This window comes from Diachasma alloeum, unplaced genomic scaffold (genome assembly GCF_001412515.2).
Source record: "Diachasma alloeum isolate Michigan unplaced genomic scaffold, Dall2.0 Dall_scaffold_00480, whole genome shotgun sequence".
NCBI classification, from domain to species: Eukaryota; Metazoa; Arthropoda; class Insecta; order Hymenoptera; family Braconidae; genus Diachasma; species Diachasma alloeum.
In genome coordinates this window covers 320,515-345,209 of record NW_021680613.1, presented here as the reverse complement: position 1 = coordinate 345,209, position 24,695 = coordinate 320,515, and the positions used below count along the sequence as shown (strand labels likewise).

The 24,695-nt window shown below is 35.5% G+C and overlaps 1 protein-coding gene across 1 annotated transcript in view; it reads right to left on the bottom strand.

Moving 5' to 3' along the window:
- Positions 1–24,695, bottom strand: part of LOC107042491 — a 360,805-nt gene that overhangs the window by 55,151 nt on the left and 280,959 nt on the right. Inside the window, exon 11 of the mRNA XM_015263549.1 lies at positions 12,355–12,524. Coding sequence (XP_015119035.1) covers positions 12,355–12,524 — 170 coding nt within the window. The remainder of the gene's footprint in view (positions 1–12,354; positions 12,525–24,695) is intronic.

The following is a 24,695-nucleotide window of genomic DNA, read 5'->3' as shown; positions in this document are numbered from 1 at the left end:
GTCCGGCGAATTTATCCCGAAAAATGAGAGTCCACGTATAATAAATTCGTATTTCTCGTGGAACACTACAAAAAATGCTGAGAGTACTTTTCACGGGATTATTATCTATATTTGAGCGGATTTTTTTTTGCAGAAAGTAAATGAAAAATAACTCTTTTTTTTCTAAAGGATTTATGAAGCATTCTTCGTCAAGTGGAACACATATTTCCATCATATCCGTAAAATCATTTGACACTTGTCTTTTTACACAGTATGAAAATCATGGTGAAACAATATAATGTAGTTGATAATTTCCATGCATATCATTTATTCCCCGTAAACTAGTTGCTCATTGTTATTCAGATATAAATTTTTCACGTTAAAAAAATTACACCGTTCTTTGACAGCTCTCACGTGAAAAAAGCTAGCGAATCGTTAATGATGGTCAGGCCACGAGTAGGATATTTTGAAAATGCAGTCAACTTTATGAAAATTTTTTTCACATGTTATTTAATCCCTTGCAAAATTTCAGAAACCCCAGGTACGAGACAACAATAAAAATTCATTCGAAAGTTGTCACGTATACATGAGTTTAGAAGGAGCATTGATAATTTCATTTTTTACCACATTGCCAAATGGTCGATAATGTAGGGAACATTTTCATAAAATTGGCTGCATTTTTTAAATATCCTACCTACTCCTCGCCTGAACATCGTTAAACAAGGAAATAACAAAATTGGAAATTTTTTTCCGCTATGACGTGACTGATTACGGAAGAATAATGGGAAAAAATAATCAACGTTTATGTTATCTCCGAATTTTGCCAACATAAACTTCTGAGGGAATAATGCTGAGTTGCTTTTGCTAGCTCAAGCATTGTACATTTTATTTTCAGGCGCCATATTTAGTAATTGGTGAACATTATTTTTACAGACAAAGAAGTATTATTGGTTATATTTCGTCCAATGAAACTGTTTGAAGATGTAAATTCTCAAGAAAACCACATTTGACATCAGATTCAGTTATTCAACAGAACAAATCAAGTATATTCAAATTCCATACGTCGGATTTTGCGGAAGGCCATATCGAATATCCAATAAACATTTCGTTCAAAAATAGTGAAAATTGTAGTACTAGATAGGTTTTTACGAAGCAAAAAAAAATAAGAATGACGATTTTCTGTAGGAAAAGCTAAAAATAATAATAACTTGATGTAGATCTTTATCATAGACGGCTCAATTAACGATAACATTCCAACAAATCGAAAAATCACCTTACATCCTAACCGAAAAAAAACAATCATAAGTTTCCATCAAAAAAATTTGTTTTTCGCTTTTTCTAGCGAAAATCGTCATTTGTTTACTTTTTTTCATTTGTAAAAACCTATCTTGTCCTACAATTTTCCATTTTTTTGAAGGAATTTTATTTTGGGTATTCGATATGCCCAAAAAAAATTATTAAAAAATAACAATTGAAGAATTTTTCTTGCTTTCACTTTTTTCAGGCATAACGAAGAAATTAAAAAAAAATAGACGGATTTATCGATCAATCGGTCTGGTACTCGAAAAAAATAATGTGACCTCCCAACCCCTTAAAAAAAAACGAAGGAAAATGAAAATTAATAAAAAAAATTCTAAGAGAATTAGAATTTAGAGAGAAAAAATTTCCGCTTCACCCAACCGGGAATCGAACCCGGGTCTCCCAGATACGCGCCGGGCACTCTTACCGACTAAGCTACCGGGAACCACAGAAATTCACTCTCAAATTCATCTCATACACAGAAATCCTCGTGTTCCTGCTGGTCAACAATTTGGCATCCCATTGAATGATCAGTGAAATTTAATTATTTTTCCCCCTTAAACTAAAATTAATGTCACGCTCCTGAACTTATTACTGAACTGTCCATGAAATATCAATTTTTTTCAGACAGTAATGTACGGGTTATTAAACTGATTTTTCGACATTTTGGGTTTTGCTGAATTGAAAAATTCAAGTGAAAAAAATTACGTAATCAAAAGATCATTCAGTTCTGCAATAGAATCACAAGATTCCTCTATAGATGTACCACGAGAAAAAACAATTATTTATTCATTACCAATGCAATACATGTCGCTTGCTTTATCCATTGGCTTCCGGTGAGAGTTTGAATAGTGCAGCTGTACCGACAATAAAACTCTTCACTTTATTCAATTATATAGTCAATGTCTGCTCACCCTCTCTGTATTTTGTGGTAACGAGTGGAAATATACCCAGTGGTTATTCAAAGTCCCGTTTATGGGCATGAAAGTTGGACTTGCATGTAAGGAACGGGGTAAAAATCTATGAAATCCGTTCGCCACGGATTCTCACTGTCAACTTTTAGTGTGAAAGCGTGGCGAACTAATGTGCAGAGCTACCAAATGTATTGATGAAATGATTTATCACGATTTTTGCACTCGAGTAGTGAAATTTAATGAGTTGGATATGACATGTTTTTCAATTATACCATTTTGTCAGAGATATTTACACATTCAGGATGTTTATCCATTTCTTAAACATTTAATTCATTCATCTTTGAGAAAAATTTGTTGCAACAACTTTGACAAACATCAACAAACAGTTTTTTCTTTAATGAAAGCCTCGTATTTAACCATTTTTCGATTTTCTAATTTCGATTGCAAATAGTCTAGAATGTTATGAAACGTGAAGAAATTATGTTTTTAGAGTCATATCTGTGTGTATGTATGCCCCATCAAAAAATATTAAAAAAATATGTATAATAGGGGCCAATGTTATATATTTTTCAAATTTATAAAGAATGTATAAAAAATAGATAAAATATATGTTTTATATTTTTTCAACATATATTTTATATATTTTTTATATGAATTGGGCCAATTTTAGATATTTAAAAAAATATTTTTCAAAATGTAAATATTTTCATGTGGTTGTGACAATTTGGATTGTTGATTATTTTTTAGAAAATGCTTCATAAACAAGCAGGGGTTCGAGTCTATCCGACAGACGGCATGTGACCATCAATTCTTCTTTTTGCGTTATTAGTCTTTTTTTTATTTCTACCAATTCCATTATTTTGAAAAAAAAATTGAAATCCGTCAAGTAGGTTATGAGATATTTGAAGGAATATGTTTTACCCAAAAGGTTGCATATCTCAGGAATCGCTCGGTCGATTGCACTCATCCAAAATACCGACCTTTAGTATTATAAGAGCTAGAACCATAGCAAATTTCAACGTGCTATCTCCTTTTTTCTCAAGTTATCGTGCCTACAAGATTTTTCATGAAAAACGGAAAAACGGCAATGTCTCCAAACTGTGTACTAAAGGGTCTATATATTCTGATTGGCCTATATAGAGGCCATCGAGACGAGTATTGATAAAAAAAATTTGAAATCGGTGCAGTAATTTTTGAAATATTGAGGAAAAACGAAATTTAAACAAGTTTGTATATTTCAGGAACTATGGGACCGATCGGACTGAACCAGCACGCCAAAATTGAGCTTAATAGGAGCTACAATGAGCCAAAATTTCAAATTTTTATGTTGAATTATGTTGAATATTCTAAAAATTAATCACCGAAAACCCAAATTGTCGGATACATACAGACATAACCCTAAAACCTAATTTCTTCACGTTTCATAACATTCTACACCATTTGCAATAAAAATTAGAAAAACGAAAAATCGGTCAAAAACAAGGTTTCCATTTGGAAGCAAAAGAGGACTAATAATGCAAAAAGTAACGTTCACATGCCTTCTGTCGGATAGTCTCTAACCCCTGCTCTAGAAACTCTATGAATGAATAAAAATAGAGCCCAGGCGGATGATTGATGAGTAAATTAAACCCGAAAACATCAATATCTGATGGAAATTTATGATTCATTTGCAATTCATAAAAGAACATGATTGATGCTCGTTGAATGCCGTAATTTCAGTACAATAATATGCAACTGATTTTATGACACCTCATGCAAGTGCTCTCAAGATATTATTTGATGCTTTGAGGATCCCAATTGTATTCTTATTGACATTTTCCATAATTCATCCTTAATCAAAATATTTATTTCTGTATGTGAAATAACCACAAATGTTTTATTTATACTCCTCAATGACTCAGGTGCATTAATTTCGTATATTTATACTGCCAAATGTTTCTCAGAATCAAATGTAAATTTCACGATTCTTTAAGTGCCATTTAAAGGCTGAAAGCATTAGTTCGCACTTGTGTCTCGAATGGTTCTACGAAGGAATAATGCCTGTTTTTCTTTTTCCTCTTTCATCCAGTGTCAATGCACTCTGAGCACACCCAAATATAGTTCTTTCTTTTCCTACTCTCTAATTCGGAAATGCTAAAATTCTGCACATGATTGCTCGGAAAAAGATGAATCGATTTTTGATATTTTTACGGATTAATTAGTAATGTGACGTCACTGTTAGTTCAGGACGTTGCGAATGTTTTGAGAGAGCAGAAGAGAAAAGGGGAAGAGTTTCTTACTGGGTGAGGGCAATTCAATGGATATTCAATGTTTCGGTTTGAGTAAACCAAAGTTGTGAAGAATTTAACACCACGCTGTTAAAATTTTTGTTTGAATTTTCTGTGCCAAAGATTCCATTGATTTTCTGTTCGAATGATCTAAAAATCAATAAAATACTTGATTTTTTAGCTCAATTATTCTATGAAAATTCAGAAAAATCAGAAAAATTCAGGGAGAAATTGAAAATTTATCAATTTGTTTCTGAATATTCATGTTTCACGAAAAATTCAATTAAGTCGTGAAATTTCCATCTCACTCCCACTTAAAACTCATGAAGTTCCTTGAATTCTACCTAAAACTAGAAATTTCATGACCGTTTTAACCTAAACCCGTTTCAACGTCATTCTTATGAAAATTACTATCATATTTTCGATGAAATTTAAAAAAATTTCTAACAGTGCAGTCTGGTCACCATACGCAACCCCTCAACTTTGGTCACCTCCGCAGGGATTCGCCGCCGTATTATTCAGGCTCTGCCGGGGCCGAAACGAGATACGCGGCAGTGTATCGGCCAAGGAAATTCACTCTAGAGTGCCCGACCACCATTAGAGAGTTTCGGGCCAGGTCACGTAACGCGCCATTTCACTTAACATGAGAGGAAATAACTCATCTGATGAAAATATTTGTTTTATTTATGAATTTCGGGAAATATGTTTTCCTAACAACTCCTGTAATTTTTATACACTTTAACTGAAAGTGTCCATTTTTTGCTTCTGAATGAATCTTTGTAATCGTTGATTTTGACAATCTTCTAATTTTGGAAATGATGTAGAATGTCATGAAACGTGAAGATATGATGTTTTTAGAAAATATGTGTATGTATGTCCGGATGTGTGTACGAATTTTTCGGATAATTTGTATAAATCTTCACAGAAAAAGGACTAAAGTTAAAGTTAAAAATCTGAAATGCCGTCACATAATTGGTACTACTCTGAAGCAATTCTGGGCGCAATTTCACGTCAATCGATCAGATAGTTTCCGAGATACAGCAATTTCTCAAAAATCTTTTTTTCTCAATGTCTCGAAAACTACGTGACTTTTTTTTTTAAATTTAAAGCATTCAAACCATTCGGTTTATTCTGCTATTAAAAAAATTATAATAATAATAACAAAAATGATACAAATAATATATGATACATCAATTACATTTTTCCATTGTTATTGTCCAAGTGCTCAATCATAATGATCAACATAGAAGTCCTTAAATATTTAATCCGGATGATTTCAAGAAGGAATCGATATGTAAAAGGACCTTTCTATTTAAATTCTTCAAAAAGACATTAACTTCATAAGGCGGAGAGAAGCCCTGAAGCCTTACTCCAGTTAGAAGTTTTTGACGGTATTGCTCATGTATGGGACAGTGCCAGAACACGTGGTCGAGATCCTCATCGGAATCACCACATTCACATGAGGAATAATCAATGAAGCCAACTCTTTTTAGGGAGCTAGCTAGATTGTAATGGTTGGCTCTGGCTCTGTTAATCCATGCAATTGTTCTTCGTGAAAAAGAGAAACTCCCGGTAAAGTCAAAGTAGGGAATGGCAATATCAACATTATGTGATTGAATTGTAGCCTCCCCTGCCAGACGATCCGCCTCTTCGTTACCATCAATGCCCATGTGATATAGGAAAAACTACGTGACTGAATTGAATTTTTTTCAAGTCAAAATATTCCTTGTGGTAATAACTATCAAATCATATCACAATATTGCTATGTAACTAGGGACAGTTTGGTAATAATCGCCATTTTTCGTTTTTATGAGAAAATCGTTCAGTGCACGATAACTCCTGAAAAAATCTATATAGGATGTTGAAATTTAGTGAGATTGTAGCTATTATGATATCACAGAGTGGGGTTGTGGGACGGCGAAATCGGACAAGTGGTTTAGAAGATATTCAACTTTTTGTGAAAAAGTGTTTTATTCAATTTTATTCTCCCAAACTACTGGTCCGATTAATTTTTTTTTCCAAAATATTCGAAATTGTTTCACATTTTTGCTTCCGAATGAAAGCATTGTATTCTTCAAATGAGAAATTTCTGATTTTTTGTATCAGGATAATTAATTTTGCTCTCAGGAATTCGAATATGTTATATTTAGACCATGTTCATAACTGAAAAAATAATTGTTTCAGTGAATCGAATTGTGATCTAAAATATACTTGCCATCTTGACCGAGATCGATCATGAGATTGATTGTATCATCTATTGTTGAAAAAAAATCATTTTGAAGCCCATATTCAGGGAAAGGTAAAAAATTTTAACGTTGGGGCAATGTTCCATTTCACTCCCCGTAACAAAACTTTCTTGACTTACAAAAGAGAAGTTTTCGCTGTGTTTCTGATCTTGACCCTCTGAAATAATCAACAACAATGGAATATATAATAACATCACCATTTATGGTCAATTAGAGTACTTGAGCCACCGTGTATCAAATTATATTCAACTCCATTGAGCCGGTTTCAAGCAAATGTATACAAAACATTGCGTTTTCTGACGCACAATGGTTACGCCTGACGCACCGTAGTTAATCTCTTCATCTCTATCACACACTTTCAGACATTCACCGTAAAACGCACTCCGCCTACCTTTTTCAGGTATCTGAGGGACCTTCCTTTAAATTTTTTCGAATAAAAACCATAATATTTCTCGCTTACGACTTTGTGAAAATAAATATCCCAGGTAAACCATAATTTTGTTTTAAATGGCGAGTCTTTATTTTATTATTTTTCGAGTTAGTCTCAGGTTTACTTTATTTTTTCATTGTTGAAGGAGTCCTTTTTATTATGGCCACATATTAATTCGCATGAATATTTCTAGTGGCAAAGACCGCATGTGGATTCTCTTTCAATAGTTTACCAAAAGACACTTTTTATCTTAGCTTTTTATGATCCACAAAATTTGATAACGTTTCGAGCCTATTTAGGTCTTCCCATACGACTCTGAGTCTTTCGAATTTATTTGCAAAATAAACCATGCTTTGAGATTAAAGATGCAAATGCGTCACATGACGAGGTATTTATGGCGGTATTTATGTCACAATTCCCCTCCCCACGTCTGAAAAAACCGTATAGAAATTTTCTGTACGGATTGCGGATAGAAATTCTATAGGATTTCCGTATATAATATTCGGATATTTCTATACGAATTATTTCAATACATAAATTTTTGTTTGCATTCGAAAGATGCCCAAACGCTCCACAGAAAAACGTAGAGAAATATCGCAACTCCATACGAAATGATTCTATACATGTGACAGTGGGTCGTATAGGATCAAACCTATAGAAATCCTATAGAAATACTTTATATAAAAAATATCCGTATAGAAATATCCGAATATCATATATGAAAATCCTATAGAAATTCTATACGCAATCCGTGTAGAAAATTTCTATACAATTTTTTCATACGTGCGCCCCTCTTCTATGACCGTCATAATTGTCCAAAAAAATATAACAGTCATTTTTTATCTATATAGATGCAAGGAAAAGTTTTGAAAAATGCAAAGTTTTGTTTGATTCTTACTGAACAGTAGACATTTTTGAAAAATACAAAGAAGTGAAGAAAAAGTCAAGTCAGAAATATCAAATAAATGGCCATAGGGCACAATCAGATGTCTATAAGAAAAATATTTCTAAATCGAATAAGGATTGGAGAAAAATTCTCTATGAAATAAAAATGACGCTGAAGTTAGCAGCCGACTTGGCAGCAGAACAGGGGCGTATCATGATCCCCTGGGGCCCAGTGCACACATGATTCAAAAACCGGGGTAAAAATCAATTATCGACATCGGAAAATGTTCAGACGCTACCCCTCTGCATTCATGAAGATTCTTACCCCTCTGGAACCATTACTTGTTGATGTTTGAGGGGTGCAAAAATTGATTTTCCTTGAAGTGAAAGAAAAAAAAATTGTTGGCTCCAAAACACTCAAAACCACCAACAAATTTCCATTGAAAGATATTAGGAAAGACTCCCTCAACCCCCAGAAAAATAATCAAGTCTTTCAGAGTGGTCCAAGGAAGTGCTAGGAGGTGAAAAAATGGAATTTTCGCGTATTTCAGGGGGAAAAAAAATCTCCAACTAATAATAAGCAAAACCACCAACAAACATTGATGAGAAAATATTCAGCGCAACTCCCTCAACCCCCAGAAAAATCATCAAGTCTCTCAGGCTGGTCCAAGGAGGTGCTAGGGGGTAGACAAATGAAATTTTCGCGTTTTTCGGGGGGGAAAAAAAAATCTCCGACTAATAATATGCAAAACCACCAACAACTGTTGATGGGAAAATACTCAGTGCAACTCCCCCTACCCCCAGATTTATTTTTCTACCCCCTAGCACCCCCTTGGACCAGCCTGAGAGACTTGATGATTTTTCTGGGGGCAGGGGGAGTTGCACTGAGTATTTTCCCATCAACAGTTGTTGGTGGTTTTGCTTATTATGAGTCGGAGATTTTTTTTTCCCCCCCGACAAACGCGAAAATTTCATTTGTCTACCCCCTAGCACCCCCTTGGACCAGCCTGAGAGACTTGATGATTTTTCTGGGGGCAGGGGGAGTTGCACTGAGTATTTTCCCATCAACAGTTGTTGGTGGTTTTGCTTATTATGAGTCGGAGATTTTTTTTTCCCCCCCGACAAACGCGAAAATTTCATTTGTCTACCCCCTAGCACCCCCTTGGACCAGCCTGAGAGACTTGATGATTTTTCTGGGGGCAGGGGGAGTTGCACTGAGTATTTTCCCATCAACAGTTGTTGGTGGTTTTGCTTATTATGAGTCGGAGATTTTTTTTTCCCCCCCGACAAACGCGAAAATTTCATTTGTCTACCCCCTAGCACCCCCTTGGACCAGCCTGAGAGACTTGATGATTTTTCTGGGGGCAGGGGGAGTTGCACTGAGTATTTTCCCATCAACAGTTGTTGGTGGTTTTGCTTATTATGAGTCGGAGATTTTTTTTTCCCCCCCGACAAACGCGAAAATTTCATTTGTCTACCCCCTAGCACCCCCTTGGACCAGCCTGAGAGACTTGATGATTTTTCTGGGGGCAGGGGGAGTTGCACTGAGTATTTTCCCATCAACAGTTGTTGGTGGTTTTGCTTATTATGAGTCGGAGATTTTTTTTTCCCCCCCGACAAACGCGAAAATTTCATTTGTCTACCCCCTAGCACCCCCTTGGACCAGCCTGAGAGACTTGATGATTTTTCTGGGGGCAGGGGGAGTTGCACTGAGTATTTTCCCATCAACAGTTGTTGGTGGTTTTGCTTATTATGAGTCGGAGATTTTTTTTTCCCCCCCGACAAACGCGAAAATTTCATTTGTCTACCCCCTAGCACCCCCTTGGACCAGCCTGAGAGACTTGATGATTTTTCTGGGGGCAGGGGGAGTTGCACTGAGTATTTTCCCATCAACAGTTGTTGGTGGTTTTGCTTATTATGAGTCGGAGATTTTTTTTTCCCCCCCGACAAACGCGAAAATTTCATTTGTCTACCCCCTAGCACCCCCTTGGACCAGCCTGAGAGACTTGATGATTTTTCTGGGGGCAGGGGGAGTTGCACTGAGTATTTTCCCATCAACAGTTGTTGGTGGTTTTGCTTATTATGAGTCGGAGATTTTTTTTTCCCCCCCGACAAACGCGAAAATTTCATTTGTCTACCCCCTAGCACCCCCTTGGACCAGCCTGAGAGACTTGATGATTTTTCTGGGGGCAGGGGGAGTTGCACTGAGTATTTTCCCATCAACAGTTGTTGGTGGTTTTGCTTATTATGAGTCGGAGATTTTTTTTTCCCCCCCGACAAACGCGAAAATTTCATTTGTCTACCCCCTAGCACCCCCTTGGACCAGCCTGAGAGACTTGATGATTTTTCTGGGGGCAGGGGGAGTTGCACTGAGTATTTTCCCATCAACAGTTGTTGGTGGTTTTGCTTATTATGAGTCGGAGATTTTTTTTTCCCCCCCGACAAACGCGAAAATTTCATTTGTCTACCCCCTAGCACCCCCTTGGACCAGCCTGAGAGACTTGATGATTTTTCTGGGGGCAGGGGGAGTTGCACTGAGTATTTTCCCATCAACAGTTGTTGGTGGTTTTGCTTATTATGAGTCGGAGATTTTTTTTTCCCCCCCGACAAACGCGAAAATTTCATTTGTCTACCCCCTAGCACCCCCTTGGACCAGCCTGAGAGACTTGATGATTTTTCTGGGGGCAGGGGGAGTTGCACTGAGTATTTTCCCATCAACAGTTGTTGGTGGTTTTGCTTATTATGAGTCGGAGATTTTTTTTTCCCCCCCGACAAACGCGAAAATTTCATTTGTCTACCCCCTAGCACCCCCTTGGACCAGCCTGAGAGACTTGATGATTTTTCTGGGGGCAGGGGGAGTTGCACTGAGTATTTTCCCATCAACAGTTGTTGGTGGTTTTGCTTATTATGAGTCGGAGATTTTTTTTTCCCCCCCGACAAACGCGAAAATTTCATTTGTCTACCCCCTAGCACCCCCTTGGACCAGCCTGAGAGACTTGATGATTTTTCTGGGGGCAGGGGGAGTTGCACTGAGTATTTTCCCATCAACAGTTGTTGGTGGTTTTGCTTATTATGAGTCGGAGATTTTTTTTTCCCCCCCGACAAACGCGAAAATTTCATTTGTCTACCCCCTAGCACCCCCTTGGACCAGCCTGAGAGACTTGATGATTTTTCTGGGGGCAGGGGGAGTTGCACTGAGTATTTTCCCATCAACAGTTGTTGGTGGTTTTGCTTATTATGAGTCGGAGATTTTTTTTTCCCCCCCGACAAACGCGAAAATTTCATTTGTCTACCCCCTAGCACCCCCTTGGACCAGCCTGAGAGACTTGATGATTTTTCTGGGGGCAGGGGGAGTTGCACTGAGTATTTTCCCATCAACAGTTGTTGGTGGTTTTGCTTATTATGAGTCGGAGAATTTTTTTCCCCCTGAAAAACGCGAAGATTTCATTTCTCCACCCCCTAGGACCCCCTTGGACCAATCTGAAAGACTTGATCATTTTCCTGGGGGTTGAGGGTGTTTCGTTTAATCTTTTTTTATAACAATGTGCTGGTGGTTCTGGCTATTTATGGTGCAGAAATTTTTTCTTCCAAAAAAAAAGACAAAAATTGAGATTTTCATCTCCCTACCACCCCCTTGGCCTGAACAAAGGGGGTTGATCATATTGTGGAGAATGGGGAGGCTGTTCCAGATCATTTCGGAATTTAGAACTTAAATAGGAACAATTTTCAGTTTTCGTATTAAGGTATGGGGCCCCACAGATCCTTGCTACGGCCCTGAACTTTCGCTGCCAAGTCGGCTGCTAACTTCAGCGTCATAAATAAAAAATGTACTACTTGAACAAAACTTCTCCTTGGCGCAGTTTTCTTGCAGAAATATTTGCTTTTGTTTTTTAAAGAGTTCTTCTCTTCTGAAACTTATCTCTTGTCCCATCGCAAAACTATCCCTTAAATCTCTGAAATCAATGGATCCCAAAAAGTAAGACGAATTCATCTGAAAAATTTTCAAGCCTCCAAAAAATAGATTCACCAGATAACCAATACCCGACTGGCCGTCTTCCATTGTGTACCGTTGACCTATCGAAGGACAAATAAAACATGGCTTTCATGTCCCCGCTTGACGTCAGCTACGTCCGCCCTATCTCTGTCAAAGCGATGCCTTCCCCCTGGGGCTTGTAAAGTACCCTGTGGATCTTCACACAACTTGAACCTCAAAACTGTGATGGATATAATAACACAAACGAGGAACGACACGAGCAAGTGAAAAAAAGGAGTCAAAGGGAGAATGAAGTAAAGGAGAAGGCGTTCCCAGGAAACTGGGTATAATGGATACTCACGCTCTTGCTGTGGCTCGTGTTATGATGATGGTGGGTGTGATGAGTATCTAACTTCATGTTTGCGCAACGATTGAGTGCGTGAAGTCTACGGTAGAGACTTTGAAGTGAATCAGCTTCGAGAAATGGATGGTCTTTGGCCACTCCTGATACTTCAAGTGGGAATTGACAATCTGTAAACATAAAAGAAAACAAGGAAATTTACTTGAGAGTTATTAATGATTCTGACTAACATTTTTGGCGTCTTTTCCACGGAGAACAACAGCTTCTCGTATTCAGAACGGACTTAATAATTTGAAAAAAATCATGATTCTAGAAGGTATTGTATTGAGAATCCCTGAACGTCAGTATCAAAAACCTACAGGAAGAAAACAAGTGGAAAATTACTCTTGTATTGTATATAGTATAGTTATTTTTGCTAATAAATTAGCAATATGCTTCCGAAGGATTATTTTGCACATAATTTCTTTCATCATGTATTTTTTTATATTAAAGCATTCAAACCAGCAGGTTTACTCTACTATATGAAAATGTTATACAAATTTTTTTCAGTAGTATTACCTCAAGAGCTTCAAAATTATCGGGTATTTCCCGACAGCTTCGTTGCAAACAAATGAGGGTGTCAAGTTTTGCAGATTAAAAAATCTCGAGCGCTTGTGCGAGGGATTTTTCTGCAAAACTTAGCACAATGGTTTGTTTGCAGGGGAGCTTGAGGGAAATGCCCGATTAATTTTGAATCTCGAGGGGTATTTGTCGGACAATTTCCTCAATTCTGATTTTGACCAATCAAAGTGCAGTATTCGGAGACACGAGACTGCAGGGAAATTATCAGTCTGATAATTTCCCTGTAGCCTATCAATTGTTTTCTACGAATTTGACAGATATTCCTCACATTTTCGTGAGATGTGTCCCGTAACCCCGAACACTGCACCCTGATCGGCCTAAATCAGAATTGAAGAAATTGTCCTCCGAATACCCCTCGACCTTCAAAATTCATCGGATATTTCCCTCAAGTTTTCCTGCATATCAACGATCGGGATCAGCTTTGCAGTAAAATCCCTCGCGCTACGCGCTCGGGATTTTAAACTGCAAAACTGATCTCTCTCGTTGCTATGCAACAAAACATTCGGGAAATATCCGATAATTTTAAAGGTCTTGGGGTATTATGGCTGATTATTTTTCCCAATTCAATGTTGGCCAAGCAGAGTGCAGTGGACTAAATCAGGAGGTGAATTGGGGAAGATTTGAACAAATTATGTTAATAGAATAACGCGATTTCCATAGACTGTCAAATATAAGATTCTATCTGAAATGAGCCGAAAAAATGAAGAGCTACGACGAAATATTCAGGTAAAAAAAATTGAGAACTACTGCGAAATATTCAAAAGCTAAGAGAAAATATCCGAAATAAGACTGTCGGGTAGCCTCAAATACTGCGCTCTGATTGGTCGAAATCCGATTGGGAAAAATAATCATCGATATTTATAGGTTTCTTCTACTTAGATATTAATATTATTAACTTTCAAGCATAAATCTATAATCATCAGGGCTCACACGTTCGGTGTGCTGAGAAAGACTTTGACATCATATGGAGAGTATATTTTTTCTTGTTAAAGTTTGTCCAACAATTCAGGACGTTGGTCAGCATATCGGATACATTGCCAACGTACGTGATTTAAATCTTCCTCAGCATGACCGCACTCACACAAGGAGGAATCAATTACCTTAATTTTGAATAATGGACTTCTATGGTAATTTGCTAACTATGGTAATTTGCTCCAGTACGATTAATCCACGTTATGGTTTTTCTACGAAGATTATGTTTAGTGAACCAAGGTTTTTTTTGTTGATGGTCCCACTGAAAATACTCTTTGTCTAGTTCTTTTTGTTCTTTATTGTATCTAACGTCGTGTATCTTTTGATCGGTCTTGTATCATGTATAACTTATCGTTTATTTCATTTCATTAAATTGAATGAGATTTCCTTGTAGCTAATTTTGTCAGATGTTCAAATTAGTTGAATGTTATAAGCATCATTATTCTTATTATCCCTTTTCTTCTACACAACTGATAATCTTTTTTATAATAGTATCTCTCTCCTCAGTCCTTCCATAAAATGTTAATAGAAAAATTTTATTTACACATACTTCAACGAATTTGAGACATCACATTTGAAGAAACCATCAGAAAGTTCACATTCAGGGAAATTCATGAAAAATTCAAAATATTCGACAATCAAATATTTTAAGCTATGATTGAATTTATTTAAAACATGATATCCATAGATATCCTTGGAATTCTGATTTTCAAAAAATACAAAATTTTCGAATAAATCAAAACAACGATTATTGCTATCGCCTTTATCTTCAAACTCGGTCAAAGGGACATACAGGGTGACAATTAGGAAGTTGCCTAAACTAATCGTTTATAACTTTGAAATGAGTGCCAGGAAAAAAAAAAGAAAAATACATATGAATTGAGTAAAGATGTCATTTTTATTTGGAATTCGTTTCAGTCGAATTAGACACTTCTAATAGATACTTATTGAGATTTGAAAAACATTGACAAATTGAGCCAGGAGATAACTATTAATGGTAAATATTTTCAAAGTGATCTTCAATCGAATTTGCATAAAAATCAAGCCGTTTTCGGAAACTATGAAAAACTTGTTCAATCTGAGATGGAGAAATACCAGAAATTCGGTCTCTGATGGCTTTTTTCAAATCATCTTTGGTCTCAGGTCTTTCCCCATAAACATTATCTTTCAGGAAGCCCCATAAGAAAAAGTCACACGGGTTCAAATCGGGTGAATAAGGGGGCCATTCCATACCTCCATGCGCAAACTTGGGGTTTCCTAATCCGATGACGCGATCACAATACACTTCATAAATAGCTTCCAATACGTCCTTAGTTCTATGCGGTGTAGCACCATCTTGCATAAAATAATAGTTCTTAACCAATCCTCTTCTTTTAGCCAAAGGGAAAAATTTAGTTTGTAGCATTTCTCGATAACTATTGCCTGTAATGGTCCCTTCTATGAATTCCAAGTGTATTGTTTTAATTGAAATAGCTGCCCAAACAGTCACTTTAACAGGGTGTAAAGACTTTGCCTCAGATGAGTGTGGATTTTCGCGACCCCAAAAATGGTAATTTTGTTTATTTACATATCCATTTAAATAAAAGTGAGCTTCGTCTGTGAAGATTGTGTGATTGATGTCGATCTAATCATTTTCAAATTTCTGTGTCATTATTTTACAAAACTCAATTCTTTTGTTTTTGGAATCTTCTGTGAGCAAATGATGGGTCGTAATTTTGTAAGGGTATAACTTGAGGAAATTCTTCAATATTAATCTCAGTGTCTCTCGGTTCAGTTTCAAAGCTACCGTAGCTTTTCGTATCGAATCCGTTGGATTATTCTTGAAATGTTCTTCGATCTTGGCAATCGTATCTTCTGTCGTAACTGAGTGTGATGGAGGAAGATCATGACGACGGTCCTCAAGAGTATAATACTTGAGGAAATTATCAATTACTCTGGGAGAAAAAGTAATAAATACTTGAAAGTTTTAGTCAAAAGTGAGGTTATACGATGAAGTCAGATAAATTTGTTTTTATTCTCACCTGAGGGTGTTTTGATTGGCTACTTTTTTACTTCCAAATTTGGTACGAAAGCCTCTATATGCTTCAGTATAGTTTTTACCTCTAGTATAAAAGCACTCGATAAGATATACTTTTTCATCGTTTGTAAGGTTACTCATTTTGAAGTACACGTAGTGCTTCTTGTAGCGTCTCAATAGAAACTGACAACACTTCTAGTATATATTGTTACGGAAATGGAAGCTTTATTAAGAATCTCTTCCCTCTCGAGTGCAGTGTGAATGTGGTTGTTAGACAAAATGAATCTTTGAGAGTGACATGTTATTATTACTGGATTTTGTCGAGAAATTTTAGCCTGCTTGATTTGATATATCTGTAAACCCTGTACAAATAAATAACGCCCATAAAACCTCTCCTATTAAACGTCTAATCCTTGCTGTAATACAACAATATGTAATGGACCTAACTTTCCGGGTCTCAGTAGGAAGGGAAGACATGTGGGTATACTTAAGGCAATTTCTCATTTATCACCCTGTAAAAATAAATTTTGTAAGCCATCATTCAATCAATTCGGAACATTTTTTTTAGTTATCGTGGGATAACTGATTTTCGAAAAAATTAAAAAATCTTATCGATGAATTAAATTTTAATTAATGGCGATTGATAGGGCTTAACAATACCTACATTTGAAACAAAAATCTTGTGCTAGCACGGGAATTTTTCTATACAGGTTCTCTCCGTGTACCGTAGCTGCAGTAAAGCAAAATTAGATAGGTTTGCAGTACTGTTACTGCGACTACCTTGATTGCGAAACGGACTCGTAACGTCAGAGCAAAATATTAGATTTTTTTATAGCGCGTAAAATGTGCCCAAGGAAATGTTTCAAACGGGTCTCCCATTTTCCCCAAAATGACTCATCAAAATATAACAGGAGTATAATGAAAACTCATCTGATCAAATGCTGAACGAACTTTTTCATAATTTTTTCAGAAAAATGACGTGACGCCAGGATAATTTTCTGTTCAACCGAATGTGAAAAGTGATCATGTCATTCCAGAATAATTTCGGAACATTACGTAAATTTGAGACTCATCAATTCTGGCTTTGAATATGAAATTGAGCTAGTCACTTTCCAAAGAGGATCCAATGAATTTCTATTCATGAAACATAATATTCTCTTCCATCGATTAAATCGAAAATTATGACATCATAGAGAGATAATCCACGTCATCGTCTACTTTCACATCAATAGACGGCTAAAATTTCCGTCGTTAGAATTGTGTCATCAAGGACAGGATATAGTTACCCAACGTTAGCTGAGTGAATATATTATCAACAGTTTGAATACAGTTCGGGAATACTATACATGCTCTGAATTAACATCTCGTCTCATCAAGATTATTTCTTGCGGAACGAAAGGGTATTTTTTAATGAAAACGGAATAGCTATTGATAAAATATCAAACATCTGTTTTTTTCATTGATATCAATCGATTGCACAATAATACTACATAAAAAAATGAGATTCTCAATAAAAATATAAATAGGATGATTGCTTCCAAACGGAAGTCCTGTATTTGACCGATGTTTCAGTTTTTTTATTTCGATGGCAAATGGTCTAGAATGTTATGAAACGAAAAGAAATGATAATTTTAGGGTCATGTCTGTGTGTATGTATGTGACAACTTGGGTTTTTGGTGATTAATTTTTAGAAAATTCAACATAAACACGGTAACATCTCTCTATATTATAAAAATCCAAATCGACTTCTGGTGATGAAAACTTGGTACTCGAAATTAAGGCTCCAAAATTAAGGGTCATAATGGTGATGAGAGTTAAAAGAAGGATCATGAGGGTTAGAATAAGGGTCACGAGAGTGAAAATAAGGGTCATGAGGATCAGAATAAGGGTTACAAGGGTCGAAATAAAGGTCGATGATCAGAATGAGGGCCACTAGAGTCAGATTAAGCGTCTAAATAAGGGTCAGAGTAAGGATCCATATAAGGGTCATGGGGGTCAAAAATCAAGGGTCAGAAACTAAGAGTTACCAGGGTCAAAATAAGGGTTACGAGGGTTATAATGAGAACACATTAAGGATCCAAATAAGGGGCGGATTACGGATCACAAACGCCAGATTAAGGGTCGCAAGGGTCAAATTAAGGGGCTCTATATATCTCTCCATATTACAAAAATCCAAATCGACTTCTGGTGATGAAAAATTGGTACTCGAAATAAAAACTCCAAAATTAAGGGTCACGAGGGTCAGATTATGGGTCACAAGGGTCAGAATAAGGATCATGGGGGTCGTATAGGGGTAAACGAGCAGAGTGAGCAGGGGCCGTAGCCCCCTAGTTTGTAGATAAAAAACTGAAATGAACTGAATTTTGACTCATTATAGCTATGATTAAGCTTGACGGCCTCTATCTAGATCAATTAAAATATATATTATATATACCCTTTAATAAAAAGTTTGGAGATATTTCCGTTTTTCCGTTTTTGCATGAAAAATCTTGTACGCGCGATAACTTGAGAATAAATGAAGATAATAAAAATTCACGTGCTACCCAATAAAATTTGCAGTGCCATCAGCACTGGAGTTTTTTCGCCCCTTTTCCCGTGCTAACACTAAAATTTGTCTAGAGAATTTCTTGACATTTTTCTGCAAATTCACTAGTTTAAGAGATAATACCAAAATAATCTTCATAAAATTTTGGGTTCATCACTACCCCACTGACAAGAGAATCCATCCAGCAATATTCTTCCTCAGTCTTCCATTTGAATTCCGCTTTCGAACAAGTGGTGAATGACCTTTAATATCAATACCTCATCAAGTCCGCTATTGTTATGATTAGATGAACTCCAGCGAGACCTTGATATATTCTTCATCAGGTCTACCACGATCAGGCTTTCCCTACCCTCACTCTGTAAAGAATGGCAGTGCCTTGCGCAACGTGGCCGACCCAGATCCCTCGATTCACCAATACTGAGAAATATAACACAACCGGGTAGAGAGGTCTGATCGTGATCCTGCCACTCGATAGACTCGCACATTTTTTCTAGCCAAGGTCATTGTGACCTAGAAATTGCGATATTGAGTCGTATCTGTCCGTGATATATGCTTATTCAGAAATCTTGACGGAGTGGAGTTGGAACTTTAGGAATACCAAGATAATTTCAATGGATAGGGATCCTTCATATCTTAGTTTACAGAAAAAAGTTACTGATTTCAAGGGGTAATAGAATGCTGCTAAGTTTTAAAACATTTGAACAAATTTTCTGCGGAAAGTTATCGATATTTTTACGAATCGAAGCACATTAATCTTCAGGAGGTGGTGAAGATTAATGTACCTTGGGTTCAAAAAGTATTCATAACTTTGAGCAGGCAATTTGTTTGAAAATTTCGAGGAAACGGTGACCTTCTGTTACCCCTTAAATCAAGAATCGTTGCGTTCTTAAAATGAAAACATTGGAAAAAAGAAATTTTTGATATAACTGCACATTAATTGAGTCGAAGTGCCAGGTGATATACTTTAAATGAAAAGGATGAATGATAAAGGATTTATAAGCATGAGTAAATGGATTTATAAGCAGGAGTAAATTAATTGCAGAATAGGAAAAATCATCAATTGAAAAAGCAGAATTTTCTAAATTCAAGGACCCCACCATTCCTTAAAATGAGCTCTAATTTAAGTATAATTCTACTAGATTTAAGTCAACTTACTGAGAATTTGAACTTTTTTCGTTGATTTTTGAAAAAAAAAATTCTAAAAGGGATTTTTATTGAAAACCAGCGACTTTATTTCTCTATGTGGTCACGGTGACGAAATTTGTTTCCAGATTTTTCCATCGAATCTTCCGCCAACGAATATTCCACTAGTTGAAGCTTCATGGTTGCTTCCCACTCTCAATAGTTTTGGACATGTAAATAAATTTCATCTCAATATATTTCTTCTCTGAGAATTTAGTTGTATCGAAGAATTGTGGTAAGTGAATTAACGCTTTTCATTTAAAAAAATCACTTTTCAAGAAAATGCAAGGATTTTCTTTTGTCAAATTTGATATTCATTCACATGATTAATAATTCAATAATAACAGGGAATTCTTTTTTCGTTACCTTGGCGTTGTTTTAAGGATTAAAAATCAGTCCTGTTTAGTTCAAACAATACAACACCGGCCGAAAAGAATAAAGAATAGAAATTCCGGGCACAGACAATGAACCATTCATTTTATATTCCTCACAGTTACTCCTCATCTTCGTTTGTCTGGTAAGATCCTCAAGAATAAATAGAAACAAAAAATTTCGGTTTCAAGGTGTTTTCAAGCAAATTTGAAATGGGATTTGTGTGGGGAAATTTAAAACGACTTGAGATGAACCACTATATATTTTTCCATTTTTATCACCTTCGAATGTTTTTGGGTGGAGTGAATTTCGAATGTTAAGTTATTCTAAGCAGATGCCTACACAAAGAAAAAAAATAGTTTCAGTTTTCGGGGTACGACCTGAAAAGGGTCACACCCACTTTAACCCACCCCTAACACTCGCACCCTAAACATTTGAAGAGACAGACGTCTTATTTTTGTTTTTCGTGCATCGTTTCAGATGAGATCAGAAATGAGATAATCAAGGGAGCGGGGATGGCCATCAATCTTCCGATTTTTTAATATTAAAAGAATTCCCGGCTTACAACGATCTATTTTTAAATCTACTAATCGAAATTAAAAAATACTAAAATAATTGATAATCTAAATTTCCAATTGATGGTGAATTGAAAATTCAATAATATCGATGGGTAAATTTTCTATTAAGTACGTAATACTAAATTTCTTACAAAGAATTTCCGATTATCCAAAGAATCGTCAATCTTCCTAACTAAATTAATAAATAATTAGGAATTTGAATATTTAAACTGATGATTACTTCAATAATTAAAATTTAAGAAAGATATGGACTAATTGACTACTAAATAATTTAACGGTAATCATAATTCATGGATATGGCTATCCCGCAAGGGAGTTTCTGCTGATACGCATGGAGAGAAAAGTTGGATAGAAATTACCTAGAAAATCGTGAAAAATTTTACTATACGAATGGTAACCGTGGAGCGACACGCATAAAAAAATTCAATAGAAAACCTAGCGTATTCGTTAGAAAATTCAATTGGAATTCTATAGGAATTCTATGGGGTTCCTACAGGATTTCTATTAAAATTCTATTGAAAAATACTGCTTGTATTTTGCGCTGATTCTATTGCATATTTGATACGAAAAAAGGTACAAATATATTTTGATTTTCTGTTCGAATTTTTCTGTCAGAATTATTGGGTACAAATTTTCTAATTTTTTCTACTGGATTTGGTTTTGTTTTGCATTACAGAATCTAAGTGGAAAAAACTTGGAAAATTGATGTCCAAGCATTCTTATAGGAAAAATCTCCAGCCACGAATTCAAATAGAAATCTATTGATTTGTTCTTGTCGAATATCTAATAGAATCAGCGCAAAAAACGAATAGAAGTTTTCAATAGAATTATACTGACCCTCATATGACTCTTTTGACCCTCATTCTGATCCTTATGACCCTCAATTTCATAGGAAATCCTATTGAAAATTGTATAGGATATCCTGTAGGAAATCCTATAAGACATTTTGTAGGAAATCCAATAGGAAAAACCTGATACGAAATCTTATAAGAAATTCTACCTGGGAAATCCTGCAGGAAATATTGGAATTTTCCAAAGGATTTCCTATAGGAAATCCTATAGGATTTTTTCATACGTAAAAGTACTGAAAATCGAGTTCCTTCCACGATTACTTGACTTTTTCAGTAATTTTACTCCAACTTTTTTCGCCGGGTGTAAACTTAGCTCTAGGATCATGTTTGATCAATTAAATTTGAAGATTGTCAATAAATAAATTTTGCAATTCGCAAGAACCAATCGAATGAATTCATACTCTCACGTGCACTCAAATCCGTAAAGTCCAATTGGTGCAAAATTAACCCTGAAAATTTACATATCCTTCCTGTACAAAAACGAATTGAACATTTGTGTCTCTCATTGGGAATTCTTCACGTGTTCACAACAATTTTCCATTTAAATTGAATTAAGAGTAAAATTGGAACAATAATTCCTTGAAATTCCTTTTTGGCTAGTCACTCGCATTGAGATTGACAACTTTTAAGGAGTGAAATCAATCTGAAATGTATCGAGACAGAAATTCAAGGATTTCCTCAATTCCATGGTAATTAAAACGAATAATTGACTCCAAGGTAAATACTTCTGACGAGAAGATCTTTTAACTTCCGCTTGATTCTCAATTATTTCGAGTCAAGGTGCGATTCATCCGGAAATCATTTAACGAATTTATAAATCATCATTTATTTATTGCTCAACAAGCGGTGTGGCCCGGGCTGAATGAGAGAAAATTGAATATCAAGATTTTTCAGAATTCTTACAATCAAAAATAAACACCTTAATGTTTTCGACTTTTCTAGAACACCCGAGAATTTTCTTAATTTCTGTGGAAAACCGTCAAAATTTCTTAACTTCTCGGATATTCCAGAAAAGTAATAAATATTGAGGTGTTTTTTTTCAATTGCAAGAATTCTTCAAAATCCTGATATTTCATTTCCTGTTATTCTCTTCGGGCGAAGCCGCGCTACACAGCTAGTTTGAAATTAAATTGCTCAATAGGAACAAAAAAAATTTTTTTACAATACCCGAGAATTCCCTCAAATTTTCTACAAAATCGAATTTTCATCGAATTTTCTAAAAAACCGAAAAATTTCCTTTAATTCTCTAGAACACATGAGAATTCGCTCAAATTTTCTAGAAAATTCAAAGAGTTCTTTCGAATTTTCTGTGAATCCAAAAAATTTTCTCGAAATAGCTGTAAAACGGAACATTTTCTCGAATTTCATCGAAAACCGGAGAATTTCGTCGAATTGTTTAGAAAACCCGAGAATTTCCTGGAATTTTCGGTAAAACAGATTTATTATATTTAAGAAGTAGAAGATAGTCGGAGATTCTATTTTGTATTTTGTTCCTGGAAAAAGTTTCCAATACCTGTAGAATGCAAAAGCTGGTGAGCTTCAATTGCATATCTCCAGATTTCTTTACCACAAATGTCTGGCAATTAGTCCGTTACATCAGGCCACTTTGATACCGTTATGATGCATCAATTAGCATCGTGTATCTTTGTGATACGGAACATAAAAAAAAAATTGCCGAACCAGATCCCAATTCCAATCCCAATTAAGAATCATACTGGAATTATTTATGGCTGTGCATATTTTCCCTCGCAAAATTTGTTCTTTTCCGATATTAATTTGTTTCAAAGATTCCGACAACGCGATTTAATGAGAGCTCAATCCTGCTATCAAGAGAGAAGAATTAATTTTTTAGTTTAATTGAAGAATATATCGGGAGGTGGGAGTGAGTGGATGAGATACTCAAAGGAAATGTCGTTGAAAAAGTCAGTCTGACGGTAGATTTTGATAAATCATTTTTTGACTCATTTCAAAATTTAAAAAATTAAATAAAATTGAATGAAGCCTTTAAATTTATTTTAATTTGAAGGCTTCATTCAATGTAATTTGTCAATTTAATACACAACTTAAATTGTTAGTTTCATATTGTAGTATCAGCCCTTGGGCTTTTACTGACAAATATCAAGAATTTAATGTTTTTTTTCATAAAATGAGGTTGTATTAAAAATAAAATGTATGCCCTGTTAGACATTTTTCGAAATTTCATGGTAAATGTGGTAGTAATTCTCGTGAGAGTGACATTGAATCCGATTTAGGGGAAAAATGGTTATGAAATTTCAAGTTTTAGGTGGAATTCACGGTGTATTAGGAGTTTTCAGTAACAGTGAGACAGAAACTTTATAATTTGATTGAATTTTCAATGGAACATGAATATTCAGAGACAAAATTACATAAATTTTCAATTTTTCGCCGAATTTTCCTGATTTTTCTGAATTTTCACGGAATAATTGCACTGAAAAATCAAGTTTTTATTGATTTTCAGATCATTCAAATATAAAATCAACAGAATAATTCACTTTTCAATGACAAGATTTGCTGAAATTTCACGGAAAATTAAACATGATAAAAATATTCGGGATTTGACACGGAAAATTCAGACGAAAATTGTCAACAGCGTGGTAATAATACAGGAAATGCTGTACTAATGTACTCTGACCATGTTAACCAGAGTGCATTAAATAATAGAGGAAAAAGCAAAAAACGAAAAATTCTACGTTATTAGCATTGTGATAAATAATGGCTAACAGGCCAGCTCGAGTTTTTGCAATTACGTTTTCGATTGTGAACACATAACTGATTGAGGAAACCAATGAATGAAGTATTAGGTCATATGAAAGGGTCACTCACAAAACAAATTTTGCGATTGAAAAAGTTTCCTTTCCGACATTCCCAGTGGTATTAATTGGAATCGATTGTCCAGCCGCGTTTCTCCGCAGGAATTTGCCCAACTTCCCAATAGGAGTACTGGGATTTAATAAAAAAAAACCAAGGATTCAAGTCTATCCGACAGAAGGCATGTGGCCGTTACTTTTTGCGTTATTAGTTTTTTGCTTTTCTTTATTTTTACCAATTCCATTGGTAGTGAGTTTTCGAATGGATCCGTAGCAATTCCCTATCCTTGTGACAGTGATACAACCGTAATCATATGCTGCCAGGTGTCTATAGGCAAATATTCAACCTTTTAATGAAAAAGATTTATACAAAAT